At 50.5% G+C, this 22500-nt stretch overlaps 1 protein-coding gene across 2 annotated transcripts in view; it reads right to left on the bottom strand.

The window, feature by feature from the left end:
* Positions 1-4133, bottom strand: part of NDFIP1 (Nedd4 family interacting protein 1) — a 42795-nt gene extending 38662 nt beyond the window's left edge. Inside the window, exon 1 of one of the 2 annotated variants that reach the window (XM_085886693.1) lies at positions 3976-4133. In XM_085886693.1, the coding sequence (XP_085742819.1) occupies positions 3976-4005 (30 nt within the window). In that variant the 5' untranslated portion in view covers positions 4006-4133. The remainder of the gene's footprint in view (positions 1-3975) is intronic. The other variant, XM_085886694.1, reaches the window with a different exon arrangement.
* Between the last annotated feature and the right edge of the window lie 18367 nt (positions 4134-22500).

Here is a 22500-nt window from a genome sequence, read left to right as displayed (position 1 = left end):
TTCTTCCATTGGCTTAGCATGGCGCGTGTTGGTGAATTACAAAGGCTGTTGCTGCTGTAAATGTACATTTGGACCGAAGGGACTTTGGCAACGATCCGCTCGGGTTGCGCACGGGTAGGGCACGCTAACGGCTCGACTGGTGTGGGTGCCGTCGAGGGTGTGAATATTCGGTAACTCGCCACGTGGATCTCGAGGTATTTTGAAGATTGGCAAATCACCCTGTACCACGTGGTGGAATTATTAACGATTCACGGTCCGGTAAGGGACCCGTACCCTCGGAGTTTTCTGAAAGGTACGATCTATATTCCGGGTGTTCGGTGGAGTCGACCCTACTGTTCCACATAGCGGTCGTGCTCGCAGCCAATTCCCGGCTCCGCAACAATATAACCGTCTCTGACAGGGCGGCACCCTCCGGGCTTCCTCAGTTACTTAATTGATGTTCCTGGTGTTTGCTGCGCTCCGTGTGCACGTACCTTGGTGGACAATAAACAGCTTTCTCTCTCAAGTACATCGATGTCTTCATATCTTGGTGAAGGGTAACGGATACGACATACCCACCCACAAACATAAACACACACTTATATCCACCCACAAATTAATGTAAATGCACCCACAAACACACAAATGTATACCCACCCACCCACAAATGTATACCCACCCACAAACATAAACACACACACACAAATTAATGTAAATGCACCCACAAACACACAAATGTATACCCACCCATAAACACACACATGAATATAAACCCACCCACATTAATGTAAACGCACCCACAAATGTATACCCACCCACAAACATAAACACACACACACACACACACACGAATGTATACCCACCCACAAACATAAACACACACACACACACACGAATGTATACCCACCCACAAACATAAACACACACACGAATGTATACCCACCCACAAACATAAACACACACACACAAACGTATACCCACCCACAAACACACACATGAATATAAACCCACCCACATTAATGTAAACGCACCCACAAACAGGGTCTCCGAGCAGCCATCAAACTTACAGACTGGTCTCCTATCACTACTTTCTCAAACATCAACTCATCCTGGGAATTCTTTCAAAGAAACTTGCTCTCCCTCATGCACAGATTTATCCCCTCTCGTGTTCAGTTGTCTTACCCTTCCTCCCGCCCTTGGTTTACTGAAGCTTGTGGCGAGGCAGTTGTCCTGAAACAACTTGCCTTTGCCTCATGGAAAGCAAACCCAACTGAGGGCAATCTCAGTTCTTTCCACAAAGCTCGGAACAAGTGTGTATCTACCCTCAGGAGAGCCAGAAAACAACATCTTTCTCATCTCAAGTCTGAACTCTCAGACCTCTCTCCCTCCTCAAAATCCTGGTGGCGTTTAATCAAATCTGTTTCTGGTGTATGTTCCCCCTCCATCCCCTCCCTTACCTCAAATGGCCGCACTGCTGATTCCACACACGTGATAAAGCTGAATGTCTAAACTCGGTGTTTGCAGCTAAATCTTGTGTCCCAAACCCATCACTATCTCTACCCACTTTACCCAGTCGCACCCAACTGTCCCTGGACTCTGTATCCTTTTCTCTGACAAGGTGGAGAGCTTGCTTTCAAACCTCGAGTCAGATTCTGCAACCGGTCCAGACGGCATCAGCCCACGTGTCCTCAAAGCCTGCTCTTCTGCTCTTGCTCACCCTCTCTCTGTTCTATTCACCCTCTCATTTTCCCAAGGTCATCTGCCATCTGCTTGGAAATCTCTGCTAACATCACTGCCCCTGCATAAAAAGGTGCAAAAACAGATCCCTGTAACTACAGACCAATCAGCCTTCTCCCAATCATCAGCAAGGTTATGGAATCCATCATTGCTTCAGACATGAAATCCTTCCTCTTCTCCAATGGCTTGATTTCCAATCATCAATTTGGTTTCAGACCAGGTCACTCTACCCTGGATATGCTGCTACTGCTCTCCCATCAATGGATGGAGGTCCTCAATGCCAGACAGGAAATCCGAGCCGTATCCCTGGACATATCACGTGCTTTTGACACAGTCTGGCACCCTGCACTACTCACCAAACTCTCTTCCCATGGTATTCAAGGCCATCTCCACTCATGGCTCCAGACTTCCTCTCCTGTCGCAGTCAACGTGTGGCCCTAAATGGAGTTCTTTCATCCCCTCTTCCTGTGCAGGCTGGAGTTCCTCAAGGTAGCGTTCTGGGCCCTGTTCTTTTTCTGGTTTTCATCAATGATCTCTCGGACTCTCTGGAAAATCCTCTATTTCTCTTTGCCGATGACTCCACCCTCTGCCGTACCATCTGTCATCCCTCAGACCGGCAAGCAGCAGCTTCTTCGCTCACTGCAGATCTGGATAAAATCACAAACTGGTCCAACACGTGGAACATGTCTTTCAATCCACACAAATCTCACACTCTCACTATGTCTCTTCGAAAGGACCGTTTACAAAACCCCCATCCACTTTCTCAACAATCCTCTGGAAGAAGTCTTTTCTTTCAAGCTTCTGGGTCTCACTATCTGCCATGACCTTTCCTGGGAAAGTCACATTTCCAACCTTGCCTCAAAAAGCCAGTGCCGACTGGGAATCCTCCGTCGTGCAAAGTCCTTCCTCGGCCCTCTTGAGCTCCTGACTACTTACAAAGCTTTTGTCCGTAGCCTGATGGAGTACTGCTCTCCCCTCTGGGCTGGTGCTCCTGCCTCCCCACCTTTCTCGACTTCACGCTGTCGAAACCAGGGCTTTTAAGATCATTGGCATCTCCCGCAATGAAGCTGAGTCTTTGGGCCTCTCACTCAATCACCGCAGGTTGGTCGGTGGTCTTTCTGTCTTCTACCGACTCCTCTCCAGCCTTGCCCCCCCCTGCTCTCTCTGCGATTTGTCCCAACCACATTTCCACAGGGCGCTCAAGGTCCGCCAACAACCCCCTTCTGGTAAAACTACCAAAATCACGAATCACTGCTCATCTTCACTCTTTCATTCCTCTTTTTTTCCCGCCTTTGGAATAAACTTCCTCACTCTATTCTTTCCCATTCTTCCCTCCAGGCTTTCAAAACAGCTGTTCACCACCACCTCTTATCTTCCCCCATCCAAATCCTCGATCTTTTCTACCCCGATAATCCACCCATGCCCACTTCCTTCAATTCTCCTGCTTTCCTTCCTGAAAGTCCCTGTAATGTCCATCTTCTCCTCGCCATGTTCCCCGTCCCATCCCCATCCCTCTCCCTTCCACAGTTCACCTGTGTCTGTTCCCCAATGTTTTGTCCCTTCCACTCCCACCCCTCTTGTCTCATGCCTCCTTGCTGTGAGTTGTGTGTTAGCTCTCATACGAGCCTCGACCAAGGTATACAAAAAAAAAAAAAAAAAAAAAAAAAAAAAAACATAAACACACACACACAAATGTATACCCACCCACAAACATAAACACACACAAATGTATACCCACCCACAAACACACACATGAATATAAACCCACTCACATTAATATAAACGCACCCACAAATGTATACCCACCCACAAACATAAACACACACACACACACACGAATGTATACCCACCCACAAACATAAACACACACACACACACACACACAAACGTATACCCACACACACACGCACACGAATGTATACCCACCCACGAACATAAACACACACACACACACACTCACACACACACAAACACACACACTCACACACACACACACACACACACACACAAACATAAACACACACCTACACCCTGTTCCACCCGTAAAAGATTACAACCAAGTGGAGGAGTCACCCGGGCGAGCAACGTTGACACCAACAACCAACATGATGATGATGATGAAGTGAAACACAAACAATCATGGGGAATGTTCGTTCGTGAGAACAAACCCGGTATATAAATAAATATATATATAAATATAATATAAACAAAAAGGATAAGAGGGACAAACCCGGGTCCCCAGGCATTTGAGGTACTCACAACTTGGTAACGACCCGGAGTGACCTCCATGTTCCCCACTGAGAGAAGTGCGAGGAACCGAGAACCACCGCTCGGAAACGGACGAACAAAAGAGACAAACAGCACGTCTCGAGATGGCGAAGTGTGACGTCATTGTATCGCGAGAGTACATGTAATTCTCTTCTCTTGTTATAATAAATATCTCTCATTGCGATTTTACCCCAAAATAACCTGCACTTCGACCTGTCTACCTGAAAATGGTGTCGTTTTAACTCTTCATTCGGACGAGGTTCCTCTGAAATCTCTACTCTCATCGAATAACCCCGAGGGATTGGATCCACCACGCCGAAGGGCCGTCGGAATCGAACCCCGATTCTCACCCGAACAGCCAGCAGTCCCCTTGAGTGGTCCTCTATTAATTACGTACGCAAATCCGGCATCAGACGTCACCGTCAACGGTCGTCGAGTGATCTCCGATTGAAGGGTGCAGCATCACGGAGTCCCCGGTGTTTGAACCTGAACTTGATACATTTAATGTAATCAAGCTCATTCAAACCGCTGACTCACTGATATTAATATTCGGGACCTTCCGGGTGATGAAGAAAGCTGAAATTTTGTGTGCCGACGAACATCGAAGCCGACACACCGGAAAAAATCACAGAACCATTGGAAAGCGTCCCGAAATGAAAATATAAATAAATGAAAATAAATAAATGAAAATAAATGAAAATATAAATAAATGAATGAAAACAAGTAAAGAAATGAAAATAAATAAATGAAAGTAAATAAATGAAAGTAAATAAAGGAAAATAAATAAAAACAAGTATATAAATGAAAATAAATAAATGAAAGTAAATACATGAAAGTAAATAAAGGAAAATAAATAAATGAAAATATATAAACGAAAATATAAATAATTGAATGAAAACAAGTAAATAAATGAAAATAAATAAATGAAAATATTTCAACAAAAACATAAATAAATGAATGAAAACAAGTAAATAAATGAAAATAAATAAATGAAAAAAATAAATGAAAGTAAATAAAAGGAAAATAAATACATGAATGAAAACAAGTAAATAAATGAAAGTAAATAAATGAAAGTAAATAAATGAAAGTAAATAAAGGAAAATAAATAAATGAAAATATATAAACGAAAATATTAATAAATGAGTGAAAACAAGTAAATAAATGAAAATAAATAAATGAAAATAAATAAATGAAAGTAAATAAATGAAAATAAATAAATGAAAGCAAATAAATGAAAATAAAGAAATGAAAAAAAAACATTGCGGGTGAGCGACCCAAGACAATGGGGAAGCATGGCTCGTTATTGCTTACAATGGGTAAGCACACCCTGGTAGTAGATATATATACATACTAGTAGTAATGCCCGGCGTTGCTTGGGCGAGCAATAAAGCCCGGTGTTGCCCGGGCTTTCTTGCAAATTTCCTGAAGAGCTGTTAGCGGTTAGCGGTTAGGGTTAGGGTTAGCGGTTAAGGTTAGGGTTAGCTGTAAGGGTTAGGGTTAGCTGTTAGGGTTAGGGTTAGCTGTTAGGGTTAGGGCTAGGGTTAGGGTTAGTGTTAGGGTAGCTAACCCTAACCCTAACCCTAACAGCTTGGCGTAGCGGAGGTAAACAGCGCCCGGGGCAAAGTGGAAATTTGCGTCCCCCGTAGGCCTTAAACTTGAGTGGATTTGAATGGAAAATCCCATAAGGGATATTGATTTATCGATTTTTTCAAATATCGGAAGTGTTATGGAGAAAATTTATAGCTAATGACCTAAGTTGGACCAAAAGCCATAATTGTATCGAATTTGAATGGAATCCGTTGGAGTTTGTGAAAATGCATCAAACGAATTTTGAGGAGCCTCTTAAGGAAGACAATAATATCATTAGTATATGTGCCAAATCTTGTTTCATTTCATGCAGTAACAAAAACCGAAATATTAATATAGATATGTATATATATATATATATATATATATATATATATATATATATATATATATATATATATATATATTGTTGCGGATTCGCGCCCGCCGGCGTGCGAGCGGCCACGTAACTCGAATCGCGGCACGTCGCCCACCGGACGGACAATCCCGTCGTGACCCTCTCGGACTAACGCCGGGAACTAGTCACGGGTGGGCCTTTCGGCCTCACCACGATCGTGCCAATCGGCCCCCCGCGTGGGATAGGGTTGCTCGCCAAATTCGACCTACCTAAGTACCCACACGGAGGGTAGACCGGGCGATCGCTCCTCGCCGCAGGTCGACTTCGGACACGGGCCACTTTAAGCGACCCGTTCCATACTATCGGGATAACCGAGCGGTGTTATCGTCAACCTCGACGGTTCGATTAATTATTGGGCGTCTTTAGCCCACGACCAACCCTTTACGTGAAGTAAGATGGAGATTCAATTAGAGAAAAGACGAAGCGAAACGGGAGAAACAGTTCAATATAAAGCACATTTATTCAGCGGCAAACGGAAAGCACACATATACAATTATACACCAAAAGCAAATGTAAAAGTAACATGACAATTCTGCACAAAAAGCAAATGTAAAAGTGACACGACAATTCTGCACAAAAAGCAAATGTAAAAGAGAAACACAATGCAGATCTACTACCGACTACCGAGCACACGGTAACACTTATAGTTTTACTTCACAGACGGCGCCTACAACACACATACTCAAAGCAAAAGAAAAAGGGACCACCCTCAACGATGAGGGGGGCAGACGGGCCTGGGGCCGAGACCGCGTCGAGCCTACCCGTCTGGTGATGAGCCGCAAAATGGCGGTGGCACCCCGACTCCGCGGGCCTCGCTGGCACTGCCTGGAATGGGGTGGGAACGGGGCCCCCTTCTCACACTATCTCAGCGCGGGGGGGGGGAAACAGGAGGGGGTTGTTGATGCTCGGGGGAATGAGGATATCTCGCTGGCTTGGGTCCCGCGACGAGCGACTCCACCGCGACCTCGGTCGCGTTACCGGCCTCCCCTCTCCGCAGCTCCCCGACTCTGACACGAGCGCCCTCTCGACTGCCTTCGCCGCCGCCACAACTCTCCAACTCTCCACTCTTCTCAACTCCGTCCAACTGCTTTCCTCTTCTCAGAAACTCTCAACTCTTTCCAACTCAACTACTGCTCTTCCCAACTCAACTACTCCCTCTTCCCAACTCAACTGCCAACTCTTCCCAACCCAACCTCTTTCTGACAAGCGAACGCGGCCCTTTATAGCCCCCGGGGCTTCGCTCCTTCACCTTCGACCCTTCACCTCTGGCTGGCTCCCCATTGGACAGAGGAAAAGTGGGCGTGAATGATTTTTGATCCGCGAATCTGCATATAGCGATTATACTCCGACGCACCTGGAGGCGGGGCCAAATCGCCCGACGCTCGCTGATAGGATGGAACAGAAGTGGGCGTGAATCGTTTTTGATCCGATTTTTCGGAAAGGCTGGTGTTTTTGCACCCGCTGCTCGGTGCGCGCCCTGCACGAGTCCAGGATCGGCGCCCACAAGCGGCGCGGGAATGGCGGTGATGCGATGGTTGCGAGAGCGAGATGTGACGGCAAGGGTCGTGGCTGTGGTTGTGAAGCGGCGTTGCGGTTGGTGGTTGTTGTGTGATGGCTGTTGAGACGTGGTTGGTGGTGGTTGTGGTGGTAGTAATGGCGGCTGGTCCAAAATAAAGATAGTAAAAGAAAAACGGCTATTCTGAAGGGTCGCAGCCCGAATGAATGACATTTATTCCCTCTAAACAACGGGTTTGGGCCAAACTAAACATATACTTACAGAGATATCTCACCTACGGGACCTGAATGGTGGTTTGCGAATTTCGTCAACCACAACACTACCCCCTCCCCTTTTTACAGACTCATCCCGAGTCATCAAATTTTTGTGTGCCATCATGTGTAGTTTTCCCCTAGTACATTTTACCTACGGATTCCTGAGTGCGACATTCATGGTATTCGTGTCCCCAAAATAAATAACCTGAGGGCTGAGTAACTACCTAAACAAACCCACTCACACAGACGACTTAAATAAAATTGCCGACGCTAAGACATACATGCCAGGGGCGCACTCATATTTACAGTACATCTTAACCTTAACTTACAAATTTTACACTAAACCATGGCCCAGGATCAATGAACTCTGCAAAAAGAAAGCAGTTAGCAGGGAGCCAGGCTGCTCACATGCAGTCTCTGGCTCAAACAATGCAGGTGACAGGGAACGTGGCCGGCTGCTCACACGCAGTCCAAGGCCTTCCCTTTTGAAATGAACCCAGTTAACCACAACGGTGCATGGGCCGCACAAACGCAGTCTCCGTGCCAGCTCAAGTGGCACACGCAATGAGCACAACGGATGGATGGATGGATGGATGGATGGATGGATGGATGGATGGATGGATGAATGGATGGACGCAAACACGGTGCACGGGCCGCCACTGCAGGCCCGTGTTGTAGCTGCCAACAGGGCAGTTCTCGCAGCTTGCAAACTGTTGCTTGCTGATCCTGGCGCACATGGCAATGAACAGGGGGGGGGGGCAAAAATTGAACGGGGGGCGGGGTGAACAGGGGCAGTGGGCATGGCATGGCAAAGGTGATCAGGCAAACACAGCCTGCAGAACCAGGCCGCTGCAGGCAAACACAGCCGGCAGATGAACTGGCCGGCACAGGCCTTGAAGCACAGCAGCTGCAGACAATCCGACCGGCACAGGCCTTGCAGCACAGCAGCTGCAGACAATCCGACCGGCACAGGCCTTGCAGCACAGCAGCTGCAGACGATCCAGCCGGCACAGGCCTTGCAGCAAAACAACAGCTGCCGATGAAGTGGGCCGGCCTTTGCCTTGCAGCAACGCAGCCAGCAGATGAAGCTGGCCAGCCTTTGCCGTTCAGTGGAGGTTGGTGGAGGGAGTGCGGTGGTGCTGGCCACTCGGAAGGCGGGCTCGGACCTACCTACCTGTCTCCCTCCCACCTATCGCCTTTGCCTGTCACTGTACATACCCACTCCCTTAATTTGTCAAACCCCAATTTAGCCCCAACTTATTTTCTTTTATTTTTTTACTTCCCCACTATAAATCGTCCCCTAACCCCCTTTACTGTCCTTGTTCGGCTAACCTATCCTGTCACCTTGCCTACTCCCAACCCCTACGTTCCCTTCCCGGAGGGGAACAAGGGAGAGCTAGCGTCCTGTGTCGAGGCCCAACGAAGCCCCAGAATGGCCTCCCCAGACTTCAGCGATCTAACCCAAAGTGGGTCCAGCGGCCCACAACGAGAGCGAGGGGATGGATAGTGCGGAGGGGTACATCTCCTAATATAACCTAACCATTAACTCTTAAACTACCCCGGGGCTTTCAACAAGCGCCTCTCGCTTAAACTATTGGTTCTAACAACCCAGATTCCCGTCGCCTGTGTTGGTGTCCTCACAATTTCGGGCCTCGCCCCCCAATTTTCTTTCCGTGCCCTCACACGGTCTCATGGCTGGGACGCGTGGCTCCCCTTGGCAGGCACGACCCTCTGCCGAATCTCCCGCTATGGCACCCCCGGGCACTACACTGCCTCCGAGCCTACCAGCTCCCTAAACACCGGGGAGTGCCTCACTCGCAGCCTTTCACTCACTCGTGCCATTTCTCTCACACAAACCATACCACTCACACACGCGGGGGCACTCGCCCGCGGTGCCTCACTCATACACCGTGCCTCACTCACACACGCGGGGGCACTCAACCGCGGTGTTTCACTCACACACGGCGCGCTGGGAAGCACGCCCTTCGGCATACTTGCCACTACACCACTTACACACGGGGTCGCTTCCACACACGGGGACGCACTCACACCTTGCACCACACACACAGGGACAGCCACACTGGGGATTCGTGTCCCCACAAGGGTCTCCGGGGCCTCTATACCCCCAAGCTCTCCGTGCACCTGTCCACAGCACTCGTCTCCTCAACCTCGCAAAGCACGACCGAACCCACCTGGTCGTGACTCGCCTCAAGGGGGCATACTCCCTCCCCTCCTTCCTGGAGGAGGCCATCCAGCTGCTCGCACCGGGTCTCTACCCAGTCCGCGAGCTCACCCCCATTATCCTCCACTACCTCCGTGTGTGTGTGTGCGTCACTTTCCCCGTCTTCATCGTGTAGTCTTCCCTCTATCGTTCCCATCTCCCGTGTCTCTGTACATTTATTAGTTTCTGTTGTCCCCTTGTGTCTATTAGTCTCTGCTTCTTTCTGGCGTCTTTCCCTTATCTTTATGTAGGTCAACCTTGCTTTCTCCTTAAGTCGCTCCCGTCCTTCCCTGTTTTTCACTCCTTGCTCTTTCACGATCTCCGCGTACCTCATCCTTGCTTTCCGCTTTAATTGTTCTTTTCTCTCCCTCCCAATTACTTTCACCTCGTCTCTTGTCTCCAGTGTCTCCATACATTTTCTCTCCTTGTTCCTTATTTCTGTCTCTTCCTGGTTCCTTTTTCCTTCCCATCTGAGTCGTTCTTTCTCTCTGAGCCCCATAAGCTGTTCGTTCTCCCTCCGGAGCTCCTCAATCTCCGTTGACTCCAATCTCGCTCTCCGTTTTAGTTGTTCAATTTCACACTCATATAGTTGTTGTTCTCTCTCCCACTGTTCCTCCTGCTCTTTGTTTTCCAATCTCATTGTTTCTTTCAATTGGCTCATTTCCTTCCTGTGTTTCATTCGCTGTTCTCTCACTACTCTTCCTCGTTTCCTCTCCTGTCCTTCCTTCTCCAGTTTCATGGTATGCTTCATTTGGTTAATCTCCTTTTTGTGTTTCATTTGCTGCCGTCTCCTTACTCTTCCTCGTTTCCTCTCCTGTCTTTCCTTCTCCAGTTTCATGGTTTTCTTCATTTGGTTCATCTCCATTTTGTGTTTCATTCGCTGTTCTTTGTCTATCTCCTCGTAGTCCAGCCTCAGCTTTTCTTTCAATTGGTCAACCTCAGATTCATGTTCTTTTTGTTTTCTATTCCATTGTTCCTCTCGTTCTTCCCTCTCCAATCTCCTTGTGTCCTTCAATCTCCTGATTTCTCCTTCCTGCTTCATTCCTTGCTCCTTCAACTTCTCCTCGTATTCCAACCTATTTTTTTCCTTTTGTCGTTCAGTTTCAAATTCATACTCTTTCAGTTTTTTTATTCCACTGTCTCTCTTGTTCCTCGTTCTGCAATCTCGTTATTTCTTTCAGTTGGCTGACTTCCTTCTTCTGTCTGATTCGTTCTTCCATCATTACTCTTTTTTTCATCTCATTCTGCAATCTCGTGGTTTCCTTCAGTTGGCTGATTTCCTTCTCCTGTCTCATTCCTTGTTCTTTCAGTACTCTTTCTTGTTCCTCATTCTGCAATCTCGTTATTTCTTTCAGTTGGCTGACTTCCTTCTCCTGTCTGATTCGTTCTTCCATCATTACTCTTTCTTGCATCTCATTCTGCAATCTCGTGGTTTCCTTCAGTTGGCTGATTTCCTTCTCCTGTCTCATTCATTGTTCTTTCAGTACTCTTTCTTGTTCCTCATTCTTTAATCTGGCCTTCGCTTCCGGCTGTTCGATCTGTACAGTGTGGTTTCTTAACGTTTCATTTTCCGTTGTCGTTCTTTCTTCTCTCACCATCCTCAACTCGTTTTGTAATTCCCTCTCTTTGTTTTGGTGTTTCTGTAACTCAGAAACTTTCTTTTCCAATTCCTTTCTCATGTCCGCACACTCAGACTTTGCTTTGGCTTCCAATTGTTCAATCTGCTCAGTGTGGTTCCTTAACGTTTCATTCTCTGCTGTCGTTCTTTCTTCTCTCACCATCCTCAACTCGTTTTGTAATTCCCTCTCTTTGTTTTGGTGTTTCTGTAAATCAGAAGCTTTCTTTTCCAATTCCTTTCTCAATTTGCATGCTTCTTCACTCATTTCATCTCTTCTTTCCACCGCTTCCCTCCTCAATTCGTCCCTTTTTTTACTGTATTCATTTAGTTTTTTCTGCCATTCCTTTCCCATTCTAATCTCCCCTTCCAGGATTTCTCTTTTAAACTGGCTTGCCCTTACCTCTCGCTTCAGTAGTTCCAATTCCCCATCTTGTTCACGTTTTTCCTTTTCGAGCTTTGTTTTCCTTTCTCCTTCCTCCCTCAATTCTCCCTGCAGTTCTTTGAACTGTTCTGACTTTTCCAGCAATTCCTCTGCCCTTTCCTCGAGCTGTCTCTCTCCTCTTTTTGACTTCCATTCTAGGCTTTCTCTTTCCTGATTGCCTGTTCTTATCTCTTCCTTCAATTGTTCCAACTCCCCATCGTGTTCACATTTTTTCTCTTCCAACTGTATTTCTCTCACTCTCCCCTCTAGTTCTTTGAACCGCCTTGCTTCCTCCAATAATTTTTCCATTAATTGTTTTACTTCCAAGTCGTGCTCCTTTTGTTTCTTTTCAAGCTCGGATTTCCATTCTTCCTCCCATTGTTTCCTTTCCTGGGAGACACCAATCTGCTGTTCCTCTATTCTTTTGTTCAGTTTGCTCTTCGCATATTCCAACTGACGGGTATAAAACACTACCAAATTCTTTTTCCCACATAATTTGTCGACTCTATTGGCCAAGTCATATTTTTGCCACCGAATTCGTTCCAGTAAATCGTCCAATCGCTGTGTCCCCCCGTACACGTAATTTTTCTGAAGCGCGTCTGCGTGCCGTTGTGACTCGTCCACTCCACGTTGCACCTTCTCGATATATTCTTCATAACGCTTCACCTTTTCCAAGACATCCCCCAATTGTGCCTGAAGCCTGCCAATGCTCGCATAGTCATCCTGCCACGCCTGCCATGGCACATGCCGTGACCACGTGCCTTGAACCGGTGACTGGGAGCTCACGCCTCGTGCTGTGCCATTAATATCAGCCCGCTCCGTGCTGCGCTGAGGTGCGATCGCGCTGCCATTGTGCGACTCCGTTTGCCGGCAAAGTTCGTGCTCAAGCCGCTCCCACTGACCACAGTTAGTGGTGGGGTTATGATTATAAAAAGAACCGACCTGGGCCATGGATCAAACATGACGACACATACCTAATACCCCCGGCTCCCGCTCGCCTTGAGACGCCATCTTATTTCTCGTAAGGGGTTAATTTAAATCGCTCGTAATTTGGAGGGAATCGGGGGTCGCTCGTCTCATCCCTGGACCGATTCCCGTGAATTTAGCTGGAGACAGGAGAGCCCGTTGTCCCGTTCTCCGACACCAGTGTCGCGAGGAGGGGGATGAGTTTGTATCCCACTCCTGACACCAGTGTTGCGGATTCGTGCATGCCGGCGTGCGAGCGGCCACGTAACTCGAATCGCGGCACGTCGCCCACCGGACGGACAATCCTGTCGTGACCCTCTCGGACTAACGCCGGGAACTAGTCACGGGTGGGCCTTTCGGCCTCATCACGATCGTGCCAATTGGCCCCCCGCATGGGATAGGGTTGCTCGCCAAATTCGACCTACCTAAGTACCCACACGGAGGGTAGACCGGGCGATCGCACCTCGCCGCAGGTCGACTTCGGACACGGGCCACTTTAAGCGAGCCGTTCCGTACTATCGGGATAACTGAGCGGTGTTATCGTCAACCTCGACGGTTCGATTAATTATTGGGCGTCTTTAGCCCACGACCAACCCTTTACGTGAAGTAAGATGGAGATTCAATTAGAGAAAAGACGAAGCGAAACGGGAGAAACAGTTCAACATAAAGCACATTTATTCCGCGGCAAACGGAAAGCACACATATACAATCATACACCAAAAGCAAATGTAAAAGTAACACGACAATTCTGCACAAAAAGCAAATGTAAAAGTGACACGACAATTCTGCACAAAAAGCAAATGTAAAAGAGAAACACAATGCAGATCTACTACCGACTACCTCAACGATGAGGGGGGCAGACGGGCCTGGGGCCGAGACCGCGTCGAGCCTACCCGTCTGGTGATGAGCCGCAAAATGGCGGTGGCGCCCCGACTCCGCGGGCCTCGCTGGCACTGCCTGGAATGGGGTGGGAACGGGGCCCCCTTCTCACACTATCTCAGCGCGGGGGGGGGGGAAACAGGAGGGGGTTGTTGATGCTCGGGGGAATGAGGATATCTCGCTGGCTTGGGTCCCGCGACGAGCGACTCCACCGCGACCTCGGTCGCGTTACCGGCCTCCCCTCTCCGCAGCTCCCCGACTCTGACACGAGCGCCCTCTCGACTGCCTTCGCCGCCGCCACAACTCTCCAACTCTCCACTCTTCTCAACTCCGTCCAACTGCTTTCCTCTTCTCAGAAACTCTCAACTCTTTCCAACTCAACTACTGCTCTTCCCAACTCAACTACTCCCTCTTCCCAACTCAACTGCCAACTCTTCCCAACTCAACTACTTTCTGACGAGCGAACGCGGCCCTTTATAGCCCCCGGGGCTTCGCTCCTTCACCTTCGACCCTTCACCTCTGGCTGGCTCCCCATTGGACAGAGGAAAAGTGGGCGTGAATGATTTTTGATCCGCGAATCTGCATATAGCGATTATACTCCGACGCACCTGGAGGCGGGGCCAAATCGCCCCACGCTCGCTGATAGGACGGAACAGAAGTGGGCGTGAATCGTTTTTGATCCGATTTCTCGGAAAGGCTGGTGTTTTTGCACCCGCTGCTCGGTGCGCGCCCTGCACGAGTCCAGGATCGGCGCCCACAAGCGGCGCGGGAATGGCGGTGATGCGATGGTTGTGAGAGCGAGATGTGACGGCAAGGGTCGTGGCTGTGGTTGTGAAGCGGCGTTGCGGTTGGTGGTTGTTGTGTGATGGCTGTTGAGACGTGGTTGGTGGTGGTTGTGGTGGTAGTAATGGCGGCTGCTCCACAATAAAGATAGTAAAAGAAAAACGGCTATCCTGAAGGGTCGCAGCCCGAATGAATGACATTTATTCCCTCTAAACAACGGGTTTGGGCCTAACTACACATATACTTACAGAGATATCTCACCTACGGGACCTGAATGGTGGTTTGCGAATTTCGTCAACCACAACAATATATATATATGTATATATATATATATATATATATATATATATATATATATATATATATATATATATATATATATATATATATATATATATATATATATATATTGTTGCGGATTCGCGCCCGCCGGCGTGCTGACGGCCACGTAACTCGAATCGCGGCACGTCGCCCACCGGACGGACAATCCAGTCGTGACCCTCTCGGACTAATGCCGGGAACCAGTCACGGGTGGACCTTTCGGTCTCACCGCGATCGAGCCAATCAGCCCCCGCGTGGGATAGGGTTGCTCGCCAAATTCGACCTACCTAAGTACCCACGCGGAGGGTAGACCGGGCGATCGCACCTCGCCGCAGGTCGACTTCGGACACGGGCCACTTAAGCGACCCGTTCCGTACTATCGGGATAACCAAGCGGTGTTATCGTCGACCTCGACGGTTCGATTAATTATCGGGCGTATTCAGCCCACTACCAACCCTTTACGTGAAGCAAGATGAGGATTCAATGAAGGAAATGACGAAGCGAAGCGGGAAACAGTTCAACACAAAGCACATTTATTCGCGATGAACAGAAAGCACACATATTCAATTCCACCAAAAGCACACAGAAAAGAAAAACACAATTCAATTTACACAAAAAGCAAATGAGACAATGCAGATCTAATACCGATTACACGAGCACACGGCAACACTTATACAATTTTACTTCACAGACGGCGCCGACAACACATACCCAAAACCAAGGAAAGAATACCCTCAAGGATGAGGCGGGCCTGAGGCCGAGACCGGGTCGGGCCTACCCGTCTGGTGATGAGACGCGGAGCGGCGATGGTGCCTCAACTCCGCGAGCCTCGCGGGCAGTGTCTGGTAGGGGGTGGGAAAGGGGCCCCCTTGGTCGCACTATCTCAGCGCGGGGGAAACAGGAGGGGGTTGCTGATGCTCGGGGTATAGAGGATTCCTATTCTGCCTCGAGTCCCGCGACGAGCGTCTCCACCTCGGCCAGGTCGCGCTGTCGGCCTCCCTGGGGTGCAGCTCCCTGCACGACGCGAGCACCCCCTCGTCTGCCCTCGCCGCCTCTCCACAGCTTCGTCCCCTCCGCTCCGACTCCAACGCACATGACGACCAGCTCCTTCTTGCCAACTCCACCGCCCGCGAAGTCTTAACTCTCTGTTCTCGACTCTCCTACTCACTGGACTGACGAACACGGTCGCTTATATAAGCCCCGTGGCTTCGCCCTCTCATCTTTGACCCCCTCCCTTCGACCTTTCACCTCGCTCCCCATTGGCCCGAGAAAAAGTGGGCGTGAATGCTTTTTGATCCATAAATTTGCATATATCGATCGCCCTCCAACGCCCTGGAGGCGGGGCCAAATCGCCCCTCGCTCACCGATTGGACGGCAAAAAGTGGGCGTGTGTCGTTTTTGATCCGTTTTTGAAGCACAAAATCCGTGATTTTGTACACGCTGTTCGGCGCGCGCCCTGCACGAGTCCAACACCGGTACCCACAGGCGGCGCAAGAACGGTGGCGATGCGACGGTTGCGAGGTGTGACATGAAGGTCGTGGCGGTTGTGGTGAAGCGGTGGTTGGTGGTGGTAACAATGGCGGTTGGTCCAAAATAAAGATAGTAAAAGAAAAACGGCTATCCTGAAGAGTCGCAGCACGCATAAATGACATGTATTCCCACTAGACAACGGGTTTGGGCCTAACTACACATGTACTTACCGAGATACCTCACCTAAGGGACCTGAATGGTGGTTTGCGAATTTGGTAACCACAACAATATATATATATAAGCCTGGTGTGTTGGCGCAGTGGTTAGGGCAGCGGCTTGGGATCCAAAAGGTCCTGAGTTCAAGCCCCGTTGGGCCACTGAATTAATACACCAGGGGGTTGACTCAGCCTGTCATCCTTCCGAGGTCGGCGCAATGAGTACCAGTGTACTGGGCCGGTGTATACCCCAGTTAAAATAGGTGTACCATATCCCTGTGTCGTAAGAGGCGACCAGGGTTGCGTCAGGAAGGGCATCCGGCGTAAAACATGTGCCAAATCACTATGCGGATCATACGGGTGATCCGCTGTGGCGACCCCTAACGGGAGCAGCCGAAAGAAGAAGAAGAAGAAGAAGAAGAAGAAGAAGAAGAAGAAGAAGAAGAAGAAGAAGAAGAAGAAGAAGAAGAAGAAGAAGAAATATATATATATATATATATATATATATATATATATATATATATATATATATATATATATATATACATATACATATACATATATATTGTTGCGGTTGACGAAATTCGCAAACCACCATTCAGGTCCCGTAGGTGAGATATCTCTGTAAGTATATGTGTAGTTCGCCCAAACCCGTTGTTTAGAGGGAATAAATGTCATTCATTCGGGCTGCGACCCTTCAAGACAGCCGTTTTTCTTTTACTATCTTTATTTTGGACCAACCGCCATTACTACCACCACAACCACCACCAACCGCATCTCGACAACCACAGCCACCTTCTCCAGAACCGCCTTCACAACATCCACCTTCTTCACAACCGCTTTCACAACAACCACTTTAACCAAAACCGCCCAGTCACACCACCATCACAACCGCCTCAACCACAACCGCCATCGCATTTCCATCTCAGCACATGGTTGCCAGAAGCCTGGCATTCATCGAGGGAGAATGGACGACGGCCTCACCCCCTCCTCCCAACGAATAACCCTGCGAGAGGAACAAAAAGCTATGGAAAAGGCAAAAGAAAGGCCCCGATCCAGGAGAAAAAACTCCGTTCTTCTGGAAGTTTCCTGCGCTTGCTGGAAGAAGGGGCGGCGGCGAAGCGTGGCAGCAGCAGCGCAGCAACCAAGGCGGAGCTCGAGATATAAGGAGGAGGCGCAGGCTCTGGTGTGTGTGTGTGCGTACGCTGAGGTTTTTGTCTCTCTCTGGGCTCTGCATTGCGCGCGCTTGCTGGATCGCGCGCGCTCTGGCTCTCTGGCGGCGAGCTCCCTGGGACGGTCATGACGAGAGCGGCGAAACGAGATTGAAAGCGCCGAGCGCGGAGCGAATCGGGCGAGTTGGAGAGGTGTGGCAGCGACAGAGAGAAGAGTTTCTGTTTCGGGCTCGGGCGCGTTGTGGTGGCGGCGAAGCGTGGCAGCAGCAGCGCAGCAGCCAAGACGGGTAGGCTCTGCCCGGTCTCGCGGCCCCAGGCCACGTCTGCCCCCTTGTAGTTGAGGGTGGCCTCTTCCTTTTTCTTTTGCTTTGGAGTATATGTGTTGTCGGCGCCGTCTGTGAAGTAAAACTGTGTAAGTGTTGCTGTGTGCTTGCGTAGTTGGTAGTAGATCTGCATTGTGTTTCTCTTTTACATTTGCTTTTTGTGCATAATTGTTGTGTTACTTTTACATTTGCTTTTGGTGCATAATTGTGGTAATTGTATAGGTGTGCTTTCCGTTTGCCGCGGAATAAATGTGCTTTATGTTGAACTGTTTCTCCCGTTTCGCTTCGTCTTTTCTCTAATTGAATCTCCATCTTACTTCACGTAAAGGGTTGGTCGTGGGCTAAATACGCCCGATAATTAATCGGAACCGTCGAGGTTGACGATAACACGCTCGGTTGTCCCGATAGTACGGAACGGGTCGCTTAAAGTGGCCCGTGTCCGAAGTCGACCTGCGGCGAGGTGCGATCGCCCGGTCTACTCTCCGTGTGGGTACTTAGGTAGGTCGAATTTGGCGAACAACCCTATCCCACGCGGGGGTCCGATTGGCACGATCGTGGTGAGGCCGAAAGGCCCACCCGTGACTAGTTCCCGGCGTTAGTCCGAGAGGGTCACGACGGGATTGTCCGTCCGGTGGGCGACGTGCCGCGATTCAAGTTACGTGGCCGCTCGCACGCCGGCGGGCGCGAATCCGCAACACTGGTGTCAGGAGTGGGATACAAACCCATCCCCCTCCTCGCGGCACTGGTGTCGGAGAGCGGGAAAACGGGCTCTCCTGTCTCCAGCTAAATTCACGGGAATCGGTCCAGGGGTGAGAGGAGCGACCCCCGATTCCCTCCAAATTACGAGCGATTCAAATTAACCTTTTACGAGAAAAAAGATGGCGTCTCAAGGCGAGCGGGAGCCGGGGGTATTAGAAATGGATTTAGAATGTGTAGAATCCATGGTCCAGGATGAAAACCCCGTGCAGGAAATGTTGGTTGTGCAGGAACACGAACTCCCCCAACTGAACCCAGAGCCCGAAATAGGTGCGGCGGCGGCCGCGGTGTATGACACCTCCCCTCCCCCTCTCCACCAAAACCCCCCGATCCTTGCCGAATCGGCTCAGCTGAGTGCACCCGACATGGCCCAGCTATGCGCCATGCTGGCAGGAATCAGTGGGGACATGCACGAAATGAAAACGAAAATGGATACAAACACAAACGAAATAAAAGGCATGAACAAGCAAATGCACGAAATGAAAACGAAGATGGATACAAACACAAACGAAATAAAAGGCATGAACGAAAATATGGAAACAAACGCACTCAAAATGAAGGAAGAAATGAAAGAGCTGCGGGGTGAGACGCAGGACATGGGCCGAAGCCTGCAGGCGGGCATGAAGGCAGTTACCAGGGAGTTTAAAATGGCGACTCCACGTGTGGGAGCGAACGAGCTGGGAGGGAGTGCAACGGCTGTCAGGCCCGCGGTGGAGGCGGGTGACAAAGTAATTCGGGAGACGTGGTGGGCGAGGGTCGTGACGGAAAAAGTGACGGTGACCGAGAGGGAAAAACTAATTGGGGTGACGGAGACGTGCACGAGGGAGATAACAAGGGAAGAGACGGAAATAATAGTTGAGACAAGGGAGATAACAAGGGAAGAGGTGACTGAGTTGGCAGAGACACGGGAGATGGGAACGATAGAGGGAAGACTACACGATGAAGACGGGGTAAGTGACGCACACACACACACGGAGGTAGTGGAGGATAATGGGGGTGAGCTCGCGGACTGGGTAGAGACCCGGTGCGAGCAGTTGGATGGCCTCCTCCAGGAACGAGGGGAGGGAGTATGCCCCCTTGAAGCGAGTCACGACCAGGTGGGTTCGGTCGTGTCGAGCGAGTTCGGGGGGGAGGAGTGCTGTGGACAGGTGCACGGAGAGCTTGGGGGGTATAGAGGCCCTGGAGACCCTTGTGGGGACACGAATCCCCAGTGTGGTTGTCCCGGTGTGTGTGGTGTCGAGGTGTGTGTTCACGAGTGTGGCGAAATGCGTGCTGCAACGCACGCATAGCGCGGGTCCAAGGGCGTGTGTGAGAGCGACCGGGTGGGTGACAAAGACGCCGTGTGTGGATGAGGCACCGCGAGCGAGTTCCCCCCCGTGTGTGAGTGGTGTGGTGGTAAGTGTGCAGAAGGGCGTGCTTCCCAGCACGCCGTGTGTGGATGAGGCACCGCGAGCGAGTGCCCCCGCGTGTGTGAGTAGTATGGTTCGTGTGAGGAAAATGGCACGAGTGAGTGATAGGCCGCGAGTGAGTGGAGCCACGTGTGCAAGGGAAATGGCATGCGTGAGTGAGCGACCGAGTGTGAGAGAGACAGCGTGTGCAAGGTCGCTGTGTGTAAGGGAGATGTCGGTCGGCATGTGTGAACATGCAGCCGCGTCTCCCGGTGTGAGTTTAATGGTGAGGTGTGTTAGCGTCGTAACACGCGGGAGTGAGTGGGTGGAATGGAGACGGAGACTGCGACAGAGGAAAGAAAGCCGAGTAGCGGCTGTAGTTGTTTCGGGGACCGTGCCGGGTTCACCCAGCAGCGAGCGCGAGGTCCGTGCTGTGCAACGCACGAGGCCCCCACGTGCTCGCTTGCGAGAGTGAAGTCCCGGTCCGGAAACGCACGCGGTGGATTTGCCGATCCCGCGGACGGACAAAGTTTAGGCAGGATTATGGATTTGGACTGGACGGGTTCTCCACGCGGGCGTGTGTGTGAAGCTTCAACGGGCAGAGCACATGTGTTCGCGTGGGGAACCCCTCGAGACGTGGGGCTTGTGTTTTTTTTTTTTTATGCGCACGGTGACGTCATGGCTGCACGTGGGGTTGGAATCCGGCAGGAGGGGTATCCCTGCCGGATGGTACCATCCAAGGAGGGACGAGGTACACGTGCAGCTGCATGACGTCACGGGCAGGTGAAAAGTGCGCGAGCTGTGAGTTACCGCGCTGGTGCTGCGCATGTGGGGAAAAGAAAAGCAAGCCTCACTTTCGGGTGAACAGGATTCCTGGGCAAGGGGTGGATAATCCCCTTGGCCAGGGCACAGGATGGAAACTAGTTAGGGGGAAGGGTTAGCTTAGCTAGACCGGCTCCATGGGGCAGGGGTAAGTCCTCATGGGGCCCGTGGATTGGATTAGTTAGAGGGATTGTTAGTCAGATTTAGGTTGGGAAAATGGAGTATGGGATTATTTTGGAGACAGAGAGAGACTTTGGATGTGAAGTGGGGACGTAGCTTAGCTACGTAGGTTAAATGGAACGTGCGATAGTTTAAGGGACGACGTGGGAGCACGAGTTAGTTAGGGGAGGTAGTTAGAAGGATGGCGGAGTTCAGCGGTGTGTGTGTTGAAGAGTTGTGAGGTGAGTACTTGTTGAGTGAGTGAGGCCAGCGGGTCTGTGTGAGTGGAGCGAATGGGGAATGCATGGTGCGATGAGTGATTGGGGGAGGAGTGACTCCCGCCCAAGGGACCCCCGGGGTCAGTGTAGAGTGAGTTAGGGGGCTAGTAAAATTTAAAAATGGAGGTCGTTTTGCTGTTGGTGGGAGTGTAGGCTCGAAACCCGTTTGGAGGGGTGCAGGAGCCCTGTTGACGGGCTGGGAGCGTGGCTGCGAAAGGTGAGTAGCGCTGAGTGGGTACCCCGGGCACCAGGCTAGTCGGCCATGGTAGGCCAAGGGCCCATGGGGGGCCGGGATAGCGTAGTGGGCACGGGTGCGCCTGCTTGGTGTGGGGGCCCGGGGCGCCATTAGCCGCGTGGGCAGTGTTGTGGGCACGGGTGACCCTCAGAAAGGGGCCCGGGAAGCCAGCCTGCCACGTGTGCGTTTCAGGGGAGGTGCCATGGGGGGCACTCCCTGGTGTTTAGGGAGCTGGTAGGCTCGGAGGCAGTGTAGTGCCCGGGGGTGCCTTAGCGGGAGATTCGGCAGAGGGTCGTGCCTGCCAAAGGGAGCCACGCGTCCCAGCCATGAGACCATGTGAGGGCACGGGAAGAAAATTGGGGGGCGAGGCCCGAAATTTGAGAGGACACCAACACAGGCGATGGGAATCTGGGTTCTTAGAACCAATAGTTTAAGTAAGAGGCGCTTGTTGAAAGCCCCGGGGTAGTTTAACAGTTAAGTGGTTAGGGTAGATTAGGAAGTGTACCCCTCCGCACCATCCATCCCCTCGCTCTCGTTGTGGGCCGCTGGACCCACTTTGGTTTAGATCACTGAAGTCTGGGGAGGCCATTCTGAGGCTTCGTTGGGCCTCGGCAGAGGACGCTAGCTCTCCCTTGTTCCCCTCCGGGAAGCGAACGTAGGGGTTGGGAGTAGGCTAGGTGACAGGATAGGTTAGCCGAACAAGGACAGTACAGGGGGTTAGGGGACGATTTATAG

Source organism: Eptatretus burgeri, chromosome 6, assembly GCF_056783735.1.
Source record: "Eptatretus burgeri isolate ZD-2024b chromosome 6, Ebu_testis_v1, whole genome shotgun sequence".
In the NCBI taxonomy this organism is placed as follows: Eukaryota; Metazoa; Chordata; class Myxini; order Myxiniformes; family Myxinidae; genus Eptatretus; species Eptatretus burgeri.
This window is presented reverse-complemented; position numbering and strand designations above follow the sequence as displayed.